A 25288-nucleotide genomic window follows, 5' to 3' on the forward strand; every position below is an offset into this window, starting at 1 on the left:
TAGGATAATTCAGCCTGTCCTCCTTTTGGAGACCCGTCCTCGAGACACAGGGGGGCGCTCGTGAGGGGAAAAGGTTTCCAGTGCAGTGGTTTCCTCGTTTGACAGCAGGGGCTTGTTTTACAGCACAAAACGACAAGGATGAAGATTTCAAGGGACGATGCGGCAACAGAGATAATCGAGGAGACGTTTAGCTGAAAGGCCATCAGCTTTATATCTGTCTCCCGGTGTGTGCTCTACGAAATCAACGCCAGGCAACTTGAATATCGGCTGAACAGCAGACGAATGTCTTTGCCTTAAGTGTCCATGCATTTGTTGTTGTTAGCTGCTAATGCTAACTATAGAAGTTGCCAGCTAGTTAGCTGGCCTAGCAAGCTACTGGTTAAAGCGAGGAGAAGATAATTAGCCGCATATGTTTGATTTACTTAGTGCGTTGTGTGACGTTAGCTGATGGAGCCAGCTAACCGTGGCTTTGGTCTATCAAGAACTGCAGCTTTGGCCAAGCTTTTAAAGTACCGACCGTATTAGTTAACTACCTAACGTTGGTTAGCTTCGCAGTTAGCCGCCACTATCCCTGGAAGAATGAGTAGAAAACACCATCATCTAAAAGAATCCGAAGTCAGCTGCTGCGTGAAATACTTCTTGTTTGGATTCAACATTTTATTCTGGGTAAGTAAATACTGTCTTTTCATCCTTGTCTTGTCGATATCATATGAAAATAACGCTAACTTAAAGTTTGAATGTTCTGGTAAAGTTAGCTTAACGTTAGTGACTGTTGGAGATGTCTGTAATAGGATCATTTAAGTTTCCAGAAAAGCATTAAATGAATTGCCACGTGTTGTTGTTAATGTTGTTCTTCTGGTTTCATTGTTGTTGTTAACGTGTGGTAACTTTCACAACAACTTGTTTAGCTACTTAATTGTCCTAGAGGAAGTCACTAATTTAGTTATTTGTTTTGGTGAGAATAATACTCTATATATAATTCTTTAAAACTTTCTTGTCATGACTTTAAATTATTAATTTTCACTTCGGTTAGCAGACCACTTATTCTCAAGTCGTTCTCTTTATTGTCCTCATGCTGCAACTTTTCCTTTCATGTAACTCTGAAATTGCCTTTTTGGACAATAGTTGCCAGCAGCTAATTAAGTCACCAATATCACCAGTCACTTTAAATAGCCTCCTTCATTGGCTCACTATAGTTTCTAGAATGTAAAGGCACCTCTGATGATGGTTTGATTATCTCTGAGTGTAGCTGGTGGAGATGCACACTAACATAAGACAAAAGCTGGGCTGATGTTAGTTTCTCGGTAGTGAGGATTGGTACCATTGTGTTTGAGAAAGTACATGCATCCCATTTGTATTGTTGGGCCCCTGGCAAGTTAGCCCACACCTCCTTCACAATGCCCCCCTCCATATTTATCCCTCCTCAGTCTGAAAAGTTCCTCTGTTCAGTCTCCTTCACCCCTCCCTCCTCACCCGTCCCGTCTGGTGTATCATGATGTCTGTGGGTGAAGGAATGGCGTGTCTGTGTGCTCCAGAGGGTCTTCCCACACACTGTTGGAAAGAAAAGGCCACCCCCCCCCCCCCCCCCCCCCCCCCAGCCCTCCTCTTTTCAAGCACCGCTTTTCACTCACTCCACCACTATAGTCCTCTGGCTCTGTGGGACAGCATTGTTTCTCTCACTGACACACCCACTAACGCACAAAGACGCACGGTAATAACAAAGACTGGGGGGTGAGTCTGTGTTCCCCCCCATACGCTTGTTCTGATGGACTCATCAGGGCACATGTGATCCACATGCAACTGGATCTCTTCCTGTCGCTCCTCCTTTCGTCACCATCTCCTCATTCCTCAACATGTGGGAGTATCGCACTATAATCTCTTGACGTGTCTGTGTCTGTGTGTGTGTGTGTGTGTGTGTGTGTGTGAGAGAGAGAGAAACTGAGGTGGCATGAACTGCCGAACATGTCGCAGGCCAGAGGAGTTGTGTTTTTTTTTTTATTATTAAAGAACAATGCACAAGTTAATTTTACAAATGGAAGGTGCTCGAGAATTCAATTGGACCGAGCAATCAAGCAGGAAATAGGGCTACAGTGTTGTGTCTGACTCATATTGCGTTCTCTCAGACTGTTTTGACACTCGGGCCGAGCTAACAGTCCCTTGTCTGAGCTCCCTCTCCGAAACAGTAGAACAAGTTCCAGCTCGCTGGCTGTTTCCGTTAATAATTGCTCGAAGATGTTCTCCTCTTGTCTGTGCGCCGCGAAACCGGATTTGACAGACAAGCTAGTGCATTGCCGAAATAGAGAGAGATGGGGTTTATTCTCCACAAATCAACCCATTTGTCTTTCCCATAGTGATCTTGTCAGGCTTGAAAATGCTGCCTAAATTGAGACAGAATGCTTATAAGACCCAAAAACTTTTGTGAAGAAAATAGAGCAGTACAATCTGTGTGGATTCTCCCAGCGCCCGAGCTCGCTGTTGACGGCCGATCGTTCTCACCCAAGAACAACATACCTTCTCTCGTCCTCACAATAGACACATCTGCCCAAATGAATCAGGGTTTTTTTTTCCAGCCTGAGTTGCCGAAATGTTTTGGAAGCTCTGCATGCTGTAATTATGAGCTTGTTATGTTCGAACCAAGCTGCTGAGTTGGTTGGATGCAGGCTGTGTGTTATTAGCCCAGCTTCAGCTTTAAGTGTGACTGTTCACATGAGGCTATCGCATCACAGGTTGGTGGACCGCTGTAAATAAGTGTGAACGCAGTCATTTGAGGACATGTTACTCAAGCTACATTTAGAGGTATAGACGGGGGTTCATGTTTCGACGTGTCGTATATGTGGTATGCATCTCTGATTACATTGGAAGACAGCAAAGCAGACTTTTTGACTGTGTGTATAGTGAAGCTGAAATGACAAACAAATTTAACGTTTAAGTTTGTTTTAACGAAATAAATGCCTGTTGGCTGTTTCCCACTGATGCAGGATGTGAACAGGGAGGCAAACGTCCACTCCCCTGGATCTTTATTTTCTGATTAATTTTTATTTCTGTGCTGGTACTCCATGTCTAGTGCAGTGTTTATCATGAGTCATTTGGGTCTACACAACATCTGGATGTATCTGAATACACGGCAATAGCGTTGACCAGCTTCTCTCCATTATGGCATCACGTGTCCATAGTCCATTCCAGTCAGATATACTCTGGCCCTGAAACTTGTTTTCAGTAACACGCCGTTGTAATTAATCAGCCAAATTGTTACATTGATGTTGCATTGTCGAGCATGAATGCTAAATGGCACCACCGTTGATATCATATCCCCAAGAATGGCCAGTGTTCACATGGCCGGCCACGTTCAGCTTGTTAGCGAGTCAACAAAAGGGCAGTCACACTTGAGTAAGTCTACACCCTCCCTGTGTAGTTGTGATGTTGTGTCTGTCCAGGCAGTGTGCAGCTTGGTTTGTCTGCTAGTTAGTTGAGGTTAATGGGATCAGCTGGCTTAAGAGGGCATCTTCTCAAGTGTAGATAATCTCTCTCTCTCTCTCCCCCCTCCCTCCCTCCCTCCCTCCCTCCCTCCCCACACCCAGAGGAAGTACTCGCTCTGGGACACACACACACACACACACACACACACACACACACACACACACACACACACACACACACACACACACACACACACACATCCTGCAGCAGCACTTTGACAGAAAAATAACCAGAGCAGCCCGATTTGAATAACGAGGCGGGTTCAGGGACATCTAGTTCCAGATTTTTGTTTATTTGCTCAGTGATAACAACATGTAGATTAGGCAGATACACATGTACAGAAGACAAGGAAACAAATTGCTTCTTAGAGCAGGTGAGATATAAAGAAATTCATCTTTTAAAACAATCTCCAAATAAACACAAGCAATGAGGTATAAAGTAAGCAGGAACACAGTACTGTGCTTTTCTTAGTTTTATTGCGTAATTGCTGAGAGATACAAGACCATGAATGTGAATCTCATGTAAAATTAGCATTGATACAAAGCACTGATAATCTGAAGAACATTTTAGCTAGACTAGCATTGACAGAGTTTAGCACAGGGTGTGTTTCAATGCCACCGACTGAGCTGAATTTGACTCTGGCTGCTCGCTGCGTGGGAAAAGTTAGATGAAAGGAAAATACCGCAAGAAGTGTACAAACGCAGGTTTGGTTCAGGTTCAATGTACTCAGTCAAATTCACTTCAATCCAACCTTATTGTGCCGGGAGGGAAGTTTGGTTTGCAGGTAATGCTCTATAAAGAATATGCTTACGTTATGTTATACAGTGAGTCAAGTCTCTCACAGGGCTCCTACGCAGTATGGAAAATAATTTGAGTAATTTAGAGGTCTGGATAAGCAGAAAGAAAAGAGAGTATGGTATAATATTTGTGTTTCCATACTATTGTCCCTATTCTGTTTTCTAAAATATAACATTCAAGAATTTCTAAAAATGAATTTATCATTAAAGAGTTTTTCATGGCGTTTGGAGCAGGCAGCCAGCGCAGCCAAAATGTTTACCGCTATGTGAGAGTGAATGCAAGTATTCCGGGGGCTGACTTGACAGTCCTATGAAGCCTGGTTGGGATTCCAGAAGGGAAAAGAAAGCTAGTTGCAAACTCTGTGTGAAATCGTTCGACATCCCTTCATGGGGGAGGTGGCAATTGTAAGCCATTTGCAAGGACGGAAGCACTGTAGTCCTGTCACCCAGAGTCACCACGTCAAAAAGCCCAATATGGTCTCAAAAAAACCCTGCTGAGATGAGATGTCTGAAAAAGTTTGGAATTTTGAAATGGGAAATGTGTAGGAACCCTGAATTTAGTTGAGCTTCATTTTTTGTTGCTTAAATTGACTTGATTTTAGTTGTGCGTTTATTTTACATTTTGTTCAGCTGTGCTGTTCCGTAACAATGGCTGAATTATAGTGTGTTTTAGAACGTTAATGGTGCCATGGTTGAGAAGGAGACTGAGAAACTGTGTAAGTAATAGTAAGTTGAAATGACAGGGCTGATACTAGGCATGCTTACCTCCATATTGTCCCACTTTATGCTGCCTTCAAGGGGGCTTCAAGCTGTAGCAGGGGAAATGCAACTTGACATGTCAAGCATTGAGGTACTTTTGACCGGAAATAATAACGAAATTGGCCGTATAAAAGAAGTACTATTCTGCTGTCTGGCTGGTGTTTTATTTTAGAAGCACCAGAGTAAAAAGATGTTTTTTCTTCCTGCTTTATTGGATAGTTTATAGGAGAGAACAAACTGTAGATATGGGGAAAAGAGATTGTGATGTGTCCTTACTGAACCACCGGGGCATTGATGATTTGCAATTAGCCATAAATAGTTAAACTAGCCAACCATTATTATACATGGAATACTGCATGATAAACTTTATGACGCATGCCATCAGTCAGTGTGGATTCTGCGCTCTCTGCAGCTCTGGTATCACCAGAAATGTCTGCTTTCCCCACATTACATGGATACCTTTTGAAACAGATGAAGGTAGCACTAAAGTCTGTTAATGTTTCCACTCAAGTTCAAGCCATTCTCAATGATCTCTGATTTCCTGTTGAGGACAGAGAAATGGAAATCACACAGGAAGTACATCAGCCATGTGACGATGGGCAGGCGTTTGGTAAGAAAATACAAAACTATATATATATATATATATATATATATATATATATATATATATCGGTAAACATAAGTTTCAAAGATCGGAAAAATCCAATCTTCCTAATCCTATTACTGAAGCAATTCCTAAAGTCATGGCTGTGTTCTGTCTTATTTCAGTCCTCCTATATTATCTTTACTTAAGAAATACTCACTAACTGTAAATTAGATTCTTCAGTCGCATTCGTGCTGCGTTTAGAATGTACACACGATCTGCAACCTCTAAAGTCACCCTAAAAACAAAGTGTGTTTGTGCTCTGTGCACCACCGGCAGAGCCCCATGCCTCCTTGTAGGCCTCTCCAGAGACGGATGTAGCACACACACACACACACACACACACACACACACACACACACACACACACACACACACACACACACACACACACACACACACAAGCAAACAGCAGTGCTGCTGCCAATTTTGGCAGAATTTAGGACATAAGCAATCCTACTGTAATTTATGATTCCTAACTAAGAAAATTCCTAACTGATGACCGTTCTGTAATAGCTAAATTCCTATTCTAAGATAAGATGTGCAGTAAGGAAGCATGTTTGGAATAATTCCCAAAATACTAAATGCCATCCTAAACTAAGACGAGATAGGATTTCAGACTTAGGAAGTTTCTGTAATGAAGACTTTTGTTCTCTCAAAGACATACGTTTGTGTGCTGCGTGTTTAGAAAGTCCGGCCCCTTAATTTGAATAAAGAAAGATTCAGAAATCACATCCAAAAACATGTTGTAACACATACAGGTGTTTTCTTGTCCTAGAGTGATTGGCAATGCTTGATGCAATGACATCCGCACTTGATTTATATTTCATCTGAAAATAAATTAAAACTATTGCGTGAGCTGCCTAATACTGCCAACTGTAGCTTGTTGCATACTGTGTATACTGCAAACAGGTGTTACTAGAAGAAGATTTTAATTAGTAGTCTAGGTTTAATCGTCATGTGAGGCCATCCGAGTCCCTGTCGTTGCCAAATGAATGTTTTTAATCACATTATGATATAACAGACGGTGAATTAACTGTTGAATGTATATATAGATTCCTTTAATAACAAAGTCTCTCTGAAGCTCATCTTCATAGCGCAGTGTGAATAATATCCTAATTCTACTTTTCTCAATTAAAAATGTTGTCAACGTTTAAAGATTTTGTTTGATTTAAAATGACAATAGTTATTGAATGTTGTATGATTAATCTTTATCAAGCATTCACAACTGGTCATTATCCACAATATCTATAGAGAACCGTTCAGTAAAATGATACCTTTGACCTTAGGTTGTGTAACAGTGGTTTCCATGCTGTGAAGTGAGAGTTGTTTTCTCTGTCTCTTTTTAATCCATGTGGATTATTTAGAGTCGGAGGCTAAATGGTTTAATACTCCCTCTGTCAGTCTAATCTCCTCTACCTGATCTCCACGTGTTTACCGGGACTTTTCCCCTCTTTTTATTGAAAATTGCCACACCCTTCACTACAACTGCTTATGCTTCGACCAGAACATTCCTGAAGCAACGCCTCACAGTCACTTCTGTTGGTCTTGTTGTGTATGTTGACGGATTGCCATTGGTTTACCTGCTTCCTAAGATTTAATCAGCTTCCCAACAATATGTATAATTTAATCCAATTTCAATGGAGCTGTTATGTTTCTGGCTCTGTCATTATAGTTTGCCTCAGTTAAATTCATTTCCTTCCCAAATCTCTTAGGAATGACATTTTGTGGCATGCTAAGCAGTTGATTAGGTAATATTATCATACCAATAAAACCACACTACCAAAAATGAGGAATATTCACTTAAAGCCTTACATTTTGAAATGTAGATATTATTAATCATATAATCAAAAACACAGCTGAAAAGCCTGGATAAATATTAAAAGCAAACAATTAAATCCTCACAACCTATTTACATCTCTCTTTACAAAATACAGTATAAAAGTATCTGACCATAGCAATAAAATGAAACAATTCTATGAGGTGTGGAGGTGCATTCATGGGGCCCTAGAGGACTTAGAAATAACTTGTGATATGTACTTATAATGTACTTGTGTATTGTGTCTTTCGTTTTGTGTAGGTGAATGCGTTAATGGTTCATTTTAGCCTGACACCATTCTTCTATAGTACACTATTGTACACTTCAGAGTTTTTTTACACGTGGTGGTCCATCTCAAGCAGTCACCCCGGTGCTTTTCAACGTTTTTTTGGCGTGTTTTGAACTGTGAGCCCTACATCCATCCTTCACTGGGAAGGGAGGCTAAAGCCGAAGGGCTTATCCAGAATATCAGATCCTCCAACCTCAAAGTGCAGTGCAATGACTCTAACCTGCAATATCCTGATGTAATGACTCATTCTGTCCACAGCAAGTTAAAACATTTCTCAAAAGTTAGGTTTCTTTAAAAGTTCTAAAAGCCAATTTTTTCAATTGGCTTCTTTCTACAAGTGATGGGGTTCGACACAAATGCACTGTTAACTGGTTATTTTCACTGAGAGATTTCTATATTTCTGTACGAGCTCTTCTCGTGTGCTTGATTGAGCCTCAGTATTCATGACATCACCTTTTTCCTACAGCCTCACCCACATCAGAGTTTAACAACAGACAGTAAAAGGTGAAGTGACTCTTCTTTGTGCTTTGGGTTACAGCTACTAGGAGCCGCCTTCTTGGGCGTAGGCCTGTGGGCATGGGCGGAGAAGGTAAGTGAAGACGTCACACAAACGCACATTGTTGAAATACAACACGATTGCAACAACATAGCTCAAATTCTTCTCTGAAGAGGGGGGGGGGGGGGGGGGGGGGGGGAGGTGTTACAGGGCTTTTAAGAAAAGTGGCGTGGAAAATAACGGCACTGTTCCTGTAACGCTTTGTAGCACTCAAAGGCATATTACCGTCTAACGGTCCTGGTAAACATGCCATGGTTGTCTCAGGAAATGAATTATATTGCTGCAGCCGGAGTGTGATTTGTGACTGTGAAAAGTTTTGTTGAGCCAATCTGTTTTTCCCCAATAGTTGCAGAATTTAACAGAAGCTAGTAATAGCTGCAAATAAGGAGTCAAAAGGCCAAAATTACAAAGCTACCACAAATTCAGTGCCTCAAATTTGCATGGAATCTGGATTCTGTTTATTTTCCACAGTATACTAGCAGCAAACATCAGGTGCTGCCATTAACCTCTCGTGTGCAGTGGATCATGGCCACATTTAAAAACTCTGTCCCATCGAATTAACGGTCAATTTGTTCATTAATTAGGCCGAATTGTGCCGGCCTGTTCCGTAAATGCTGCACCAGCGTGGAGGCATGTACTGATTAGTAACGTCTGGTCATGAACTCTATGCAAATAGGCCTGCACCAGTGAACCTTAGTGGAACCGCGTGAATATTTAAAGGGATTAGCCCAATTGATGAATAGGATGTCCTGGAAAAGGCACAATGGTGAGTTTGGGGTCTCAGTGACTATGATTGGTTTTGTAGCCGGCAGCGTTCAGCCAGGCTACATTGTTTCCTGTGTTTCATGCTTACATTCAAATGAACACACTTTATTCCATACGATTGCCATAAAAAACACCAGATTGCAGTTATGCCTTTGTCCCATAGTTGCTCAATGCAGTGGGAGCTTAACGTAAGCAGTATGAGATTTCAGCTTCTTGGGCTTTAGCTGCAAGTGTTTGACATGTGCACTGTTTGTGACAATCAAACATGTCAGAGCCGAGAGCAGGCACACACACACATTCTCCCCCGGTGGGATCTCTTATAAGATGGGTGAGAAATATAGAAAGAGTTGATGAGAGATCATGCACGAACCGGAACACGTTATGTACGAACAAGCGTTTTTCACTCCCAAACCTGTCTCTGGTGTGCTACCCTGAGACGTTGACTCATCTTCCAGTGGGCTGCACTCTTTGGCGTCAGGGTGTCATTTCTGTTTGAATAATGTGTCAGAGACTGACGGGAAAACACGTTGGACACCCTGTTGCCCTCAGGGCGGTGAGGGCAGGATGTGCAGAGAGGAAGGACAGATGAATGTTTGCAGAAGGCTCTGAACTGTGCCTCTTCTGATAAAAGTGACTTGTTTCATAGGTTGGACAGAGATCTGCCAAAATGTAGTTTTAAGATAAAATGATTAAAAAAAAAACTCTGGGGTTGTGTTACTGTATTTGGGAAGCAACACACAAAGCAGATACATTCTTAACAAATCACAGTATTGCCTTTTAATAGATGTTTCTGCATCTCTGAGCTGGACAACCCAAGCTGGCCTCTCGGTTAATTTCTCCCTATTTGTCTTTGTTATCACGATCTCTTTTCAAGGTTAACTGTGTGTTTTTGTAGAGAGAGGACCTTGTAATAGAGATAGTAAGGTTTTTTTATTGGAAATATTACGGTCAGAATTTGAACCACTCTCTTTTGTCTTTTTTTCCCTTTCCCTCAGGGCGTGCTGTCCAATCTGTCAACCATCACAGATCTCGGGGGCTTGGACCCCGTGTGGCTCTTCATCGTCGTTGGAGGGGGTCCATGTTCATCCTGGGCTTTGCCGGCTGTATCGGAGCGCTCAGAGAGAACACCTCCCTGCTTAAATTTGTAAGCCAGCTCCCGACTTTCTGAGCACAGACACCATTTCAACCACTTCACGCCCCCTTAATTCTGCAGTTCACACCAGAGCCGAGCCTGTCAACTGCAAGCAGGTGACTCACCCGAGCCAAATGCTCTGGGTGGTTGCATAGCACAAATATGTGTTAGTCTTGTTTTATCAGAAAGTAATGATCAGAAACGGCGATCCGAGCTTCATAAGCCACCAAAACATTTGTGACGGCCAAAGCCACGGCAACACCATTTTGGGAGGTTTGTTTGCGTCTAGCTGTAACGATAACTACATGTGACTGACGGAGACAAACATGCCTTGTTGCTGGCTGCGATGCTGAGTAGCTATTAACTCCAGGCAATGTCCATTAGCAGCAGTAAGTCAGGCGTCAGAGCGAGGAGCTAATGTGGCTTTTGTGCATTTATCATTAGCCCCGTCTCCTCCTACATTTACTGTAAAGGGGATGATATAACGGCACCTTTGGGACTGCGGTTTTTGTTGCAGCACTCTCACTCAGCAAATCAGTACCGGCCCTACAACCAGACCCGCACAGGGACATTACATCAGAGCTGTTGTCCTTCTACTTCTTTTACAAGAAATGCCAGAAATAATGTTATTGGTGCTCTGATCCCTTTTAGAGAACAGCATTCTCCTTGGTGTTCCCAGATTACCTGATTGAAGTGAATGATTTTTTGTTTTCTGCTTGTGTGTTTTGTGTACCTTTCTAGTTTTCTGTGTTCCTGGGTTTGATCTTCTTCTTGGAGCTGACGGCGGGGATCCTTGCCTTTGTCTTTAAGGACTGGATCAAAGACCAGCTCAACTTTTTCATCAACAATAATGTCAAGGCATACCGCGATGACATCGACTTGCAGAATCTGATTGACTTTGCCCAGGAATATGTGAGTCAACACCTACTGACTGAAACATGTGTGTGTCACTAACGTAGAAAATCCAACTTCCTCATAACAGCTCATGTTCCCTTCCTGGAAGAAGTCACTCCCATCTCTAGAAAATATGAGTTTCAAAGCTGTTCTTGAATCAGGTCAGTTCTGGGCAGAGAGGAGAGCGAGTGAGCCACTGCGATTGTAGAGTAAATCTCATGATTAATGTGATTGTATTTTCCCCTCAAATGATTATCCAATTATATGAATGAGACAGTTTAGCTAATTGGCTCCCGAGTGTAAACACTGGCCTCTGTCATGACGTACTGTAAAGGCGATTAGATCCTCTGTTGCCTCGCCATCTGTGTCTCACTATCTGTAGTCGCTACCCGCCACAGTAAGCTGGCTACCCACCCAGGCTGACCTGAGCCAGGCCCTAAAGAGCTGTTTAAAGACCAGATCAGAGCAAATAAATCTGTCTGTTAACCCGGAGTCGGCTGCCTAATCTCTGCTTGTTGTTGCTGCCGTCTCAGTGGTCGTGCTGTGGAGCTCACGGGCCCGACGACTGGAACATGAACATCTACTTCAACTGCACTGACCTGAACCCCAGCAGAGAGCGCTGCGGAGTCCCCTTCTCCTGCTGCGTCAAAGACCCTGCAGTGAGTCATTCAACCATATTAATGCAGGATTGATGGTGCATAATTCCTCATCGTGATTTGAATTCATAATCTCATATAGAGTTGTAACTATTAGTCAATCAACAGTAAATTCATCAGCTAATTTGATAATAGAATAATTGTTTTAAGTGAAAATGCCACTTGCTGGTTTCAGCTACTCAAATGTGAGAATGTGATGCTTTTCTTTGTCATGCATGATCGTATACTGGATATCTTTTTAGTTTTGGACTTGTTGGTCTGGAATGTTAAAGAAAAGATGAATCGAGAAAATATTCCACAGATTAACTGATAGCAAAAATATACGTTAATTGCAGCGCTAAACTAGTTTTGAAATTGCAGTACTTCTTTCTACTTTTTCTCTTCAAAAGTAGAAAAAAAAAGTAGAAAAGGGACAAAATGGAGTAGAAAGAGTATTTTGGCTATTACTGACTTCACTATGTACCAATTCTTGTCATTATTCTGGAGCCATACTCGGTTGTCGGATTGTTTGTGAACAGCGTGTTGTAAAGTTACTTTTTTGAGCAGTTAGTTAACTTACTTCATTTCTGCTCTCATCCCTCAGACTTTAAAAGAGACATTCAACATCTCAAACAGGATTTTCTCATTTTTGTGTTGTTTTTACAGGAGGATGTCATCAACACGCAGTGTGGTTATGATGTTCGGCTTCAATGGGTTTGTATCTCTATACATGTCTCTACCACGCGCTATATACTTAACCCTATATTTGGTTTACTTCACTCTCCAGTCCATCTCTTGTCTATACCTATTTCTCTGAAAATGTGTATTGTGATTTGTTTTATTTTTCAAATAAATCTAGATAATTTCAAGTCTAACCAAATTCTAGCAATTCAAACAGAACTAATCCTCATTCACAGTACAGTCGGGGTCAGTAGTGGAGCGTGATTGACAGGCAGGGCCAGCCTTTCTGCTGAGTGACATCACTCCTGAGGGCGCGTTGATTGACAAGCTGCAAACCTGTTTGATTGAAACAACCTAAAGCATTTGCGATGGCTGTCGTGGCAATCAGGTCCATTTGTATTGGGCTTGATTGCTTGTCTCAAACCCCCCAGTCAAAAACTGGATTAATGGATTAAATATAATAAACTAATCAAATGTTTATTTTTATAGCCTCTTTACTTCACATTCTTGATAAGAAAGATGTAGAAAAAAACACTAAAAACGTGTAGCTAGCAACAGTTGGCCAACCCAGAGAATGTGTAGGGTTAAGTCACCCCTCTTCCTGCTTCTTGACTTAATAACAGATTGTTCTTCTAACGGGGATAATTAGGCTCCAGTTATAGCCCAGAGAGCAGCCTTACTACACTCTGTAATTGGCAACTGGGTTCTGCCAGTGCCTTCCCTTTTCCTCTGTGTGTGGGTGTGGTGGTTACAACTCACTGCACTGCAGTCAGAGATATCGCTGTTGCTAGGCACACTGCAATACAGTGAACCACCTGCCTCCTTGAGTTGGTATGAATTAATTTCCCTTGTGTGCTCTTCTGCTAATGCCCTGGACATTGACATTTTGCTGAAACTATCAGTGATGTGCAATAAGTTCCTGTGCAGCTTGTTTATGGAGTGCAGGCTGAGGAAGAGCAGGAGACATGGGGAGGACAGCGGCACAAAAAAAAGGGGCTGAAATAGCTTTAGAGGAAGTTCGCAGCCAGAACAACATAGTGTTTCCTGCTTTTTTATTGGCTGCCAAAGGGGCTCCCTTTAGCTTTCATTGGTGAAAAGCAAGCTTTCAGGTTTTGCAAGAGAACAAAGGGTTCGCCTGGTTGAATTGTCTTGAAGAGCAACAAAGAGAGCATTGTATATGCTGTTCACACCCATTCTTACCCCCCAATTTTAGTGTCTTTACAGCACTAAATTACACCTTTTTTATCTCCGTCCCTGAATAGAGCATGTATATCATGGTGTGGATCCGACAACGCAAACAGCCATCTGGACACAGCTTCCGTCTGTTTGTTCAGTCCAGACAGGGTCCCCTGAGAAACTAAACACACTGCCTTGATATTCCCCGTGATGTCCAGACACTGACCCGTTGTAATCCAAGGGTGACTCAGCTATCATGCCCTCCTCAGCGGTGAAGGAGTCACTGCTCAAAATGCTATCTGTGCTGTTTGTTTAGTTCAGCATTAGTCATAGGCCAGAGTTCACAATTCAGATGTTTGTTTAAATCAGGCAAAAGGCTAATGAGATGTCTGAGAGCCGATCGTTTTAATGCGTTTTTTTTTTTTTTTTAAAAGAATCTGTATATTCACTCTTGATTTAAATTAACTTCTTCTTCTTCTAATCTGTTCTTGTTAAAAAAGGAGCTGGAACGGCAGAAATATATCTATACCAAGGGCTGTGTGGGACAGTTTGAGAAGTGGCTTCAGGACAACCTGATTATTGTAGCTGGAGTCTTTGTTGGTATTGCACTTTTACAGGTAAGACCTCCCTGTTTGTACATGGCTTTTCTTACAAAACTTTACACAATGAAACCTAGTGCATTAGAAATAAGCTGTTGACCTAAAACTAACGATGTGCAATAGGCCTGATTTTGTATCATCATTGCCATCTAGTGGTGACAACGGGTAACATCACGCAAACCCCTTTAAATCTAAAGGTATTCTGTATTCTGGTTTACTTTTCTGTAAACACCGCTTTACTTCATGCCCTGTGTGCTTTCCTCTACAGATTTTCGGTATCTGCCTTGCTCAAAACCTGGTGAGTGACGTCAAAGCTGTCAAAGCCAACTGGTGACAGGAGAGGTGAAGTGAGGGAGAGCCCCGCCCCTGAGGCCCAGCAAGGTCAACACAGCACACAAGTCCCGTCCAGCTGACAACGGACAACCGAGACCCGTCAGCACTGCATTGCCGTTGAGCTAAGCAGCACATACGCACTCTCCCACTTTTATACCTGCATACACAAAGAGTTTACTTCCCTGTTTATCAGTGACACTTGAATGGGGAGAAGATTATCCCACACAAACAAACCAAACAGTCAACACTTTGTTTACCACTCAGCTGGATTTTAACCCTAAAATGCAGAGGACGGTCCTGCCTACTTCATAGTTAGTGTTTCCTTTCTGCTTCCTCTGATTTTGTTCTTTGGACAAGTGTATTTATGGGGCGCAGCTGCACAAGGACTCCCTTCAACTGGGAGATTAGAAGCCATGGATGAAACGAAACAATAAACGAAGGAAAAGGGACAATGTAATGCTTAGGTCGAGCATTACATTGTCACAGGGACTCCTTCCTCTCAGTGAGGGGTTGAACATCTCCGCCTACAAACAGCATATTTTTAACATGCTCGTCCCCACTTCCTGCTGTAGGGAATTGTGGGTGGCTGGCCGGCCCGAAAAAAAACACATGGATTCCTCTGCGCGTCAATCTTTGTTCCATTCTGACTTTTTAATGACCACTGAAAAGACTATGAACACTGGCCGGTCAAGTCCGCAGCTTCAAATCGTTTCAGGTGATTTCAATTCTAATTGAAAGTGTAAAAAGTGCCATTAATTTCCAGTGATATTTTTCTCCCCTTTCCTGTTCTGTACATGGAATTTCTGCACCCTGCCCCACAATACCTCAGGACCTGGCTGAAAATGTAATGCTTTCTGCCTTTGGTTAAATGCATATCTATTTTTTTCCATCCATGTCTGTGCAATTCAGATACTCTAACTTGTTGCAGAAAATACTAACAGTTCCTTGAAAATAGCCCCGTTTGCCCTGCAGTGATTGTATTATCTGTTGACTTCCTGAAGGATGTTGTATTGTGTGATATGGAAAGGCCTGGCGTGGTTAGGATCATAGGACTATGCTATACAGGGAAAGGGCTTAATGATAGTTGAGGTTGTTGTTCATCTCTAAGCATCCCTCAGGCACATGGGATTGCTGGTTTGGGGCCTTTTTTTTACTTGATATATGTTACCACACTTGTCTTATATTGTTTCCTCTGCATAGTGAAATAAGAATATTTGTCTTGTTTTTAAAGATGTCCTGTATTCATCCTTTTTATTTCCTATCTTTTTATAGACGCCGATTTTTATTCTGGGTTCATTGGTTGGCTTCACCAGGCACCTGTTTTTACCTCTGACCCATCAGTCAACTGCTAAATAGCTTCTTATTGTTGATGTTGTTAGCAGTCCCGATGGAGACCAAATAATATCAGCCGGCCACAAGCTAACTGCCAAGGTTTTTGTCCGGCCTCAATTGTGTTTTTATAAGGAATGCCACACAAATGACATTTCAGAATAGCATTTCTAGACAGCCAAAATGTGAATTTATTGTTTCTTTTATGCGAGAAGTGCCAGTTGGAATAAGAAGTCAAACAAAAATTAAAAATGTTACATAATATCTTTTTTTCTTTTAATCAATGTGTCTTTAGTTTGGACTGGTTTTTAGTAAATAGTAGTAAAAAAGCAAGCTGTTACCTTTTCATATTAGCAACAGCCTCAATATAACATGAATGCTGCTTAAACGTTGACTAGATTGTTGATGTAGTACAATAACCAAGCTAACAACAAGTCTCTCAATTTGCCGTGTTGTTGTTGTTGTTGTTGTTGTTCCCGTGCCGAGGACATATTGTGATTATTTGTTCTTTCTCAAATTTTCACTTTGTACTCAGCTGGTGGTCCGCTCTTGTTGTCTCTGGCATCACATTATTAAGTTACAGCTTTTCATCCCTCGTCCATGATCCTTACAGAATGTACTTTCTGATATACTGGGTTCACTTGATGCTTTTTGTACATTTCTTTTGTCTGCATTTAAACCACTACAGCTGTCTCTGGTTGTAGCAGTGTCATTCAGATACGCAGCAGAGGCATGATTTGGCACACCCAGCCCAAAAAATGTTTTGAATTGCAATGCACATAAGTTGAAAGATGAGTAGCATTAATATTCTGTGAGCAGAACACCAAACCCTGCTTCACTGAGTCTGTCTGTAGTCTATAAACACACACACACACACACACACACACACACACACACACACACACACACACACACACACACACACACACACACACACACACACACACACACACAGACAGACAGAGAGGAGCTCGTTCAGTAATGGCACCTTATGATCGCCTGCTATGCTTACATGTCGCATGTTGCTTTCACCCACTTACGCCCTCTTCAAAACACTACCTGATCTGACTGCACCTGTTTCAGAGCCTGTCATTTTGATGTATTTTTAAACACGGGGCTCGTTTGAGAAAAAAAAAAAGAAAGAGAGAGAGAGAAACGCAAGACGAAACATCAATCGTTTGGATTCAGGTGTCACGAATGAGCGAGTGGAATAGATCCAGAGCAGCACAATGCATCTGTACTGGAGTGACTGAAGTGAGTCTTTAATGACTCTCGGTTGAAAGTTTCCACGGGAGAGGCTCATTCATTTCAGCTCTTCAGTTGTAATCAATGAGTAAAGGCCTCGAGCAGTCTTAAGAAAATACTCATTTTTTTCCCCTCTTCAGATGAAATGCAGAAACATTAACAGCCTTATGTGATATAACATCTCTCTATTGTGTGTGTGTGTGTGTGTGTGTGTGTGTGTGTGTGTGTGTGGGCCTCTTTGATTTCACTAATTGATTTACAACAGGTAAATCAATCTGTCCCAATGGAGTCTAGAAGATCAGGAATAAATAAACCAGTGTTTGTTTTCCCTCCACACCTTTCTCGTTTAATCTTTTCACAAGTAGCTTGAAACAGATAACGGTGATTAATTAGTTCAACACATCTTTAAAGTGATTTCTTTTTTTTTTTTTTTCTTAAATCATTTTTTTTTGTTTGCTCAGGGTCTTCGACACCCCTCCCCCTCATGACAAAAAAACCCAACCTCTGCTTATAGAAGATTCTGTGTTGTACATGATAAAATGGTGGGCTGCTGCCTTTTGAGTGATGCTGAGGATCTGGCTGAAGGCTGATGGAGGCTACGGGTGTCAGTTCTGCTGCAGTACGGAGCTGCAGCTCTTAGACAAAAAGCTCTCTCTCTCTCTCTCTCTCTCTCTCTCTCTCTCTCTCTCTCTCTCTCTCTCTCTCTCTCTCTCTCTCTCTCTCTCTCTCTCTCTCTCTCTCTGCAGTCGACGCCGCGTCTGGTTGGATATGCCAATAATCAGACAGTCACCTTGGTAATAAGGACAATAATGCCATAATAATCAGTCGTAGCAGCGTGGCTTTATTATGCAGACACTACAAAGGTGACTTTGTGGAGTCTGTTTGTTTTAACAGCTTTGGGTAATTTTGGGCTTTGTATTCCTTTAATGTAGGAGGAGGGAGAAAACAATGCTAATTATGCTTTGTCCTTTATCATAATGGCCTTGCATTATGAAACACCCTCTTAATTTCTCTGCTTTCCCTGTAGGCAGTTAAATCATTCCCGAGGAGGAGCCTTATGCATACCATGAATGTATAAGTGCATCAGCGTGGACCCGCTGCTCCACGCTGGGTTAGAATGTCTTCTTACCCTCATGCAGTACAATGCACAAGACAAGTGAAGCTGAGGAATGTGAAATAAAGGGTTGTATTTAGCAATGTTTGAGATGTTATTCTGGTTATTTTTGTGTGTTTCAGTGACCATGAAAGCAGATGAGCATTCCATTTCTTCTGTTTGCAGCCCTGTGTGCAGACCTCATATGCAATCGCAAAGACTTTAAATCGACAAACGACCAGTTGAGCAACGTTTTGCTTGTCAATCTCTGTAAACAATGAGGGTGAAATCATCTCTGTCCAGTTTTTGATAGAACTTTATTGATCTAAAACTTATTTAGCTGCATATGCACTTATGAATGATGTGACTGAACTTTTTTTAATTATTTTTTTGCAAACAAATACAAAGAAACACATATTTCCCTCTGATAATCTACCCTGTGATCCTTTTTTTATGGTTTGACATCTGCTAATGTTTTGAGGCATTTTTTGTTTATGAAGGTGAGCAACACATCAGGCATTCACAAGTCTTCACATGCTCACGCTGGCCACAGAGCCCAGAGAAGCAGCATAATTGACTGGTTTGTGAGCATGCTAACAGCAATATCACGGTTGTTAGTGTTGACATTTCCATACCAGGTCACGACATTTGATCAAGACACAAGCGTGATCCGACTGGAACAAATACGTGTTTGAGTTTTATGGGTTTTACACTTGGGGAATACGGATTCAGTAGTTTTCACAAAAACCACCATAAATATTCCTTTGTTCCACTGAGCAACAACAACGGCTTTCTTAGTTCGCAAGTACAGTTTTGAGTTGTGTCTCGATTGCAGCAGAGTACAACAAACAAAACCATGTTATCCATCCGCTCTCTCACTTTAGACCCGTCTACTCGGATGGGTAGCCTTGGAAAGAGTCGTTGCATATGAAAGCTATGGGACATGGTCTGTTACACTGTATATTGTGATTAAAATATGCCCCTTTCATATATTAAAGGATTTATGATAACAGAGGAGTGTTGTCTTTTTTTAATCCGAGCATTCATGGACACTGAGTACATTTACTCAAATCCTGTATTTACAATTGAGTGACAAATTGTAATATTTCCTATTTCCACTACTTAATACCTCTACTACATTTACTGTATCATATCTGTAGTTGCTGTTTATTGCCGATACATTTTTTTTTTTTTTTTTTTTTACATATGACCAGCTTATGAAATATATCCTTTAAAACTGCCAAAAATTGTGTAGACAGTATATAAACCTATTAAATTGGTGCTGTCTTGACCAAATACTCCCTTAATATGTTATATGTTAATGCATCTAAATACTACAATAATAATTATGATGTGTGTATTATATATATATATATATATATATGTCAATGCTTTTACTTTTGATGCTTTGAGTACATTTTGCAGACTTTTGGACGAGATTATCTTTACCCTGTGCTTTTCTGACTTTCACTAAGAATCTGAATTCTTCTTCCACCACTGAGCTCTAAAGGAAAGGGGGGTCCAGCAAGTCTGCTCTGTTAGACACTGGCAAGAAATGAAGAATGAATGCTACACTAATTGTTCCACTTACACTGGAATGTTGTTTTTCTGTGATTAGAAAGTGCTTTAATTCATCATATGACGGATGAGTCAGCCAATAGAGGGAGACAAATAGTGACTGAGCTCAGACACTGACACACATTTGCTGTGGCTGCATCTCTTAATTCCTGCAAAGCAGCAAAAATGCGATGCAGAACCTGCTAAAAGACAGAAGGAAATTGGTGTGTATTATATCGTTGCCATTAGAGGCTTTCGGAGAGCAGCTAGCGGCGATAATAACATCCATTCAGTTACCTGCTGTTGCAGCTCTGCTTGATGTTGAGATCAAAGAGAGTAACTCGAAGGCAGAAAATAATCCATAAACTTCAGAGACTATTGACATTATCTTTTACCGTGCATCTCGAAGACAAAACACGCCAGCAGGATGCAGTAAGTGGAGCTGTTTCCTTGACAATGAACGAATGACTTAGTGGATACGAGCGTCCGTGTTTTTGTGGCCTTTATGTTACAGATTCTGGCAGCAGGGAACGACAGCGAATTATCATTTGTAAACCTAGTCACCCTTGAAAATTCATGAATTTAGTGTCGTACCGGTTTACATAAAGCATGTGGCTGCAAGGACAGCTACTGCAGCTGAGATCCCTCCTCTTTGATTTGATTTAAAGCAGCTGCTACCATGAGCCTTATCAGTCCAATAAATATGACTGGCCTTGTGTTTTTATCTGCACAGGAAACATCATGCATGTAGTAGGCAGCAACAATCTGCTCCCGTGTATCCACACTGTAGTTCATTGCTCAGAGCCAGACTGATATTATTTAAAGGACACAGTGAAGTGATATCACTGTTAGATACTCCAGTTTATAAATGATGATTTTTTTTAAATGTAATCACCAGGCTATCTCACAGATCTGCAAAGCCACGCCGGACTCTGCTGCTGCAGCTCTCGTCTTGTATTCTGCTTCAAGTTGTAACGAGAGCTCAAAGCATGCTAATGCATCTGACCCCAGCAGACGTGTAGATGCAAACATATACAGTAGATGCTGTTCCACGGTATGATGGCACCTTGTCATTTCCATGTAGTTCACTTTAAAGATGGTTGGGCTGTGAATCTTCAGCCTGCTGAATGTGAATACCCAGTTCAGCCTGTTCTCATACACGGTTTGTACTTCAATTTAAATGAAACCCACGTAATCATGAGCCAAGTGAGACAACGAAGTATAAAGAACAACAAAGACCCAAACACATCGGACTTTCTATTTGTCACGTAACTTCCGTACTTATTTTAACCTCAAACCACAATCTTTTCCTAAATCTAACCAAGTTGTTTTGTGGCCTAAAGACAGCAGGGACTCACAGGCGCACTGATTGCTTGTGTTGCTGGACATTCGTAGGAAAGCACACAAAAAATAACAAAATAACTTTTCGTAAGACATCATACGAACCGTTATATGAGGATATGTTGCAGAGTTACCACCCGTAAATGTCAATATGTTAAATTAATTAATTGATTAATTTGGAACAGTTTCTGCATTAATATTACATGTTGGTATCTGTGAATGCATTTTACATGTACTATACACCACCAACTGTTAAATATACAAACCTGCTTATGTTTTAAACATCAAGTGCAATATCTTCCGCTTTTGTCTGGGCTTTTACTAACGTACAGTCTTAGTGTTATTCTTCCAAGCCATGCTCCCTTTCAACATTCATATATTCTGTTGAGTTTGTTCACTCTGCAGAACGATTAGTGAGATTTCCCACACTTCATTGCACTGTAGATACGATCATGCAACTGACAGCAGGGGCCCCAGGTCCGATTCCGTGCAGCCCTGCAGTGTCTGTCCGTAGCCCGAGAGCCCCTAAGTTTAATCCTTGACTGAGCAGCCGAGTTAGAGCCACACAGTTTGTAATTAGCCAATTAAAGAGCACAGTGGAGCCACAGTTTGCGATCTTATAGGAGGCTGACTGGCCTCCATTTGACACTCAGAGAAGAAAAGCTTCTGGTTCCTGAAGGTGTATCACTCTGGATCAACCTGGATTCACTGAATTTGAAATAGGAAAAGTCACACCACAAATTCGGGTTGAGCTTGATACATTTATGACATAAAGAAAGGTTTATGCAATATAAGTATGCATGCTTGTACATTTCTCATGTGCAACATCTACACCCTTCAATGTCTGTTTATCAACGAAATCACAACTTCATCACACCAATCATAACACAAATAGGATACGGTTACAGCATGTCAGCAAGCATATCAATTCTTTCCTATGGTTCACACGGGAATGAATCCTGCAACTTTGGAGCAACGGGCAGAAACCCAGATGCACCGGTTGAACTGAACAAACACTGGTCATCAAGGAACGCTAACACATTATGTGGCAGTGGGAAAACTTCCTGTGGTTCTCCACGAGGGAAGAACCATGTCAGCCTCCAGATAGGGCCGTTAGTCCTGCTGGCGTGGACGGCAATTGATTTCATCGATGCGCTTTGTGGAGCAGACGCTCCCTGCCAAACTGTCAAAGGCGGCCATTCAGTAGCAGGTGACGTCACATCTGCGTCAGCTAACTTGGAGAAATAGACATCACATGACGGCACTCAGCCCCTCGCCTTTTCATGTGGTGTGTTAAAGGCTTTCTTTGAGACCAGCTAGGATAGAGACGGTGTGCGGGAGTCATCAACAAATCAAATCTTTGGAGAAATATTCCATACTCTTTACTTTTTGTGCTGCATGCACCACTGAGCAACTTTCACAGGACGCTGCATCAGTTCTCTTTATACTGTACATCCAAGCCTAAACCTAACTGAGTGGATTAGTTGCCTAAACCTAACTTTCTCTGAAGATGGAAGTTAATTTGAAAAGACACTATGCACACCCCCCCCCCCCCCCCTCCCCCCCCCCCCCCCCCCCGCCTACAAAACTAGCCGGAGGGGTACGTCGAGCGTCACTTGACAAGTTGGGAGTGAGAATGTGTTTGGAAAACAAGAATACGCTTCATCTTCATAGTGTTGTGCTCCTTTTCTTATCTGGCTTTTAAAACATTTATGATTGTTTTGACACCACATGATCCACAACTGGTGATGGCCTCCTCTTAAACAAGACAGATAGACATCAATGATGTCACAACGTCTGAGCTGCGTGGCGAGTGTTGTGGTCAGACCTGATTGGTTGATGGCGTAATTGAATGAGTTTCTGTAATTACCTGGAAAACAGTGATCGAATCAGAGCTCAATTTAATTAATGGCAAGAAAGATTATGGCTGAAGCACAAAACTCATGGCACTGCTCTTAATCTGCTGGCACCTCAGTCACAGGAGCGCGCCTCAGGGTTAAGTTGAAGGATAGAGCTTCTCTGGCCAACAATAATTCACCCAAGTGGCTCTGCTTTAAAGACAGAATCACACAAGAGCTAATTGCATGTCACCCATTTTTAGCTGGAATATTTATCAGCGCTATACAGTATATATTTATAGTGCTTTCAAGGTGCTCGGCCAGAAGAGCATAATGGATGTGTGAGTGTGCTTCTGGGGGCCACAGCTTTACATTTAAACTAGTTAATGGGGGGGGGGGGGGGGGGGGGGTTCTGTTTTCATTAGAGCTAAAGTTAAAAAGGCTTAGGGCAGTCGGGGGATGGCTGAAGTTAGACTTGTATTTGTTATGGTTAAGGGCAGCCCAGAATGATTGTAATGTAAGTGAATGTAGAGTCTTTAAAGGAATTGTCCAATACTCTCTCTTCACTCTCTTATTGAGAGTCTGCTGGTTGGCAACCTCAAGGTGAAAACAAGACTCCAGGAAGTCACTGCATCCTGCGCAATGTCCCCATTGCTAGTTTTTCAGGTATAGTTTTGCACTTTGTGCTAAGTGCTATGCATCAAATGCTTCCATGCAAACACACTAAACGAAGATGGTGAAAATAGTAAACATTTCTGTTAATAGCATTGTCAAAAGCATCTTTCCCAAAATGTCAAAAAGTAACCGAAGACACACACTTAGTGAGTAGGTCTTGTATCAGCCAGATCCAATTAGTTTCTCCATCATTGTTATTGGAACATTTTCTGCTACTCATTCACTCAGCTCATGTTGCCAGCATCATTTTTTTAGTGCCACAGCAATCCCCTGTACATAATATCACTTCATCACTATATTTAAGTTTTCATAATTGATATTGGGAAAGTCAGATCAGTGCATCCCTAAAAGCAAGTGTGTATGTGTGCGTGTGAGCTTAAGTTGCACCACAGTACCTGGTGTACAAACACATACTGTTACTCCTTCATTGAGACCTCTCACTGTAAGTCTATGTGAGGCGAGCGTGTGCCCTTATTCCCTCAAACACACAAATTGAGATGTTACCTCTGAGCGCATAAAAAAGTCTTCTTTATATTCATAAATACTGAATGATTAAAGTGTAAATGCAAGGATTTTTAAAGGCCTTGAATGGTGTTAAATAACAAGCCAATGGCTGCCTCCCCAGAATATCAATCATTTCGAACTCCATGAAGGGATCAACTGATAATGTCCTAAAAAAAGGTAAAAGTGAAGTGCAATACGAGTTCCTTACATACTTCATGTACCAAAGAGTTTAAGCTTTATTTAGCATGAAATATGGAATTCTGTCTACATAGCCGTTTGCTCATAATCCTGTCATTCCTCTATATATCATCAAGGCAAGGTTACATAACATATGCAGCTGCCAACAAGTCCTACTTAATCATTTTAGCAAAAAAACTGGTTATTTAATATCTCTGACTTCTTTCTCAGCTTATTTAGTGCAGATTTGTTCACCTCCCACCTTAATATATGTTACTGCGAGGCAACTTAAAGCTGGGGTTTGCAGTTTATTTTTGGCATCACTGGGCAAAAATTACATAATAGCCTTTCAGCATATTGTAATTCAAGAGTCCAGATAAAACCAGGAGCTGCACCTCCTCTTGGCTCTGTTTTAAGGCTTCAGAAAATGTAGCCAGTGGCGGGAGACTTTTAATTACAGGTCTTTTCAGAGAGAGGGCGTCCTTATTGGCTCTTCTACAAATGCAGATGTGCGTGTACATCCATTCAGATGATGAAAGCCTGATTCAACGGCGGAAACTCCCGCATGCTATTCCAGCATTGGTAGCAACTGCCTCCACTGCAAGGCAGCCCAAAAACAGAGGATGGTCTTATCAAAAAGCGAGTGTGTCCGGTGTAGCATTTCAGAGAAAGAGAAAATATTGCCCATCGGGAGATAATGTTTGAATTGAATGACTAGTTCTATACAAGTTACTGTATGAAGCACGAGAGAGAGGAACAGTGTATTTCCAACTGTTTACTTTTTGTTTTTTTTGCCTTTGCCAGAAAACTGCCTACTCTGGGGTATCACTTAAATTACAATATGCTGAAAGGTTATGATGACATGCTTGCCTAATGCTGCTAAAAATGAACTTGCTACCCCAGCTTTAATCACACTTCTTTTGGTTGAAAGGAATACTTTAAGCTCAAATCAACCATTTGTACATCAATTACTC

The 25288-nt window shown here is 41.6% G+C and overlaps 1 protein-coding gene across 1 annotated transcript; it reads left to right on the plus strand.

Moving 5' to 3' along the window:
• Positions 1 to 99: 99 nt before the first annotated feature.
• On the plus strand, positions 100 to 16148 carry tspan17 (tetraspanin 17). The gene is given in 9 exon segments (XM_068714438.1): positions 100 to 666; positions 8323 to 8373; positions 10101 to 10175; positions 10178 to 10249; positions 10979 to 11149; positions 11665 to 11790; positions 12433 to 12480; positions 14124 to 14240; positions 14491 to 16148. Coding segments are annotated over 9 exon segments (813 nt in total). The 5' UTR covers positions 100 to 579; the 3' UTR covers positions 14557 to 16148.
• The last annotated feature ends 9140 nt before the right edge of the window (positions 16149 to 25288 follow it).

This window comes from Cebidichthys violaceus, unplaced genomic scaffold, assembly GCF_023349555.1.
Source record: "Cebidichthys violaceus isolate CVI_PGR_0920_01 unplaced genomic scaffold, fCebVio1.0.p SCAF_2, whole genome shotgun sequence".
Classification (NCBI taxonomy): domain Eukaryota; kingdom Metazoa; phylum Chordata; class Actinopteri; order Perciformes; family Stichaeidae; genus Cebidichthys; species Cebidichthys violaceus.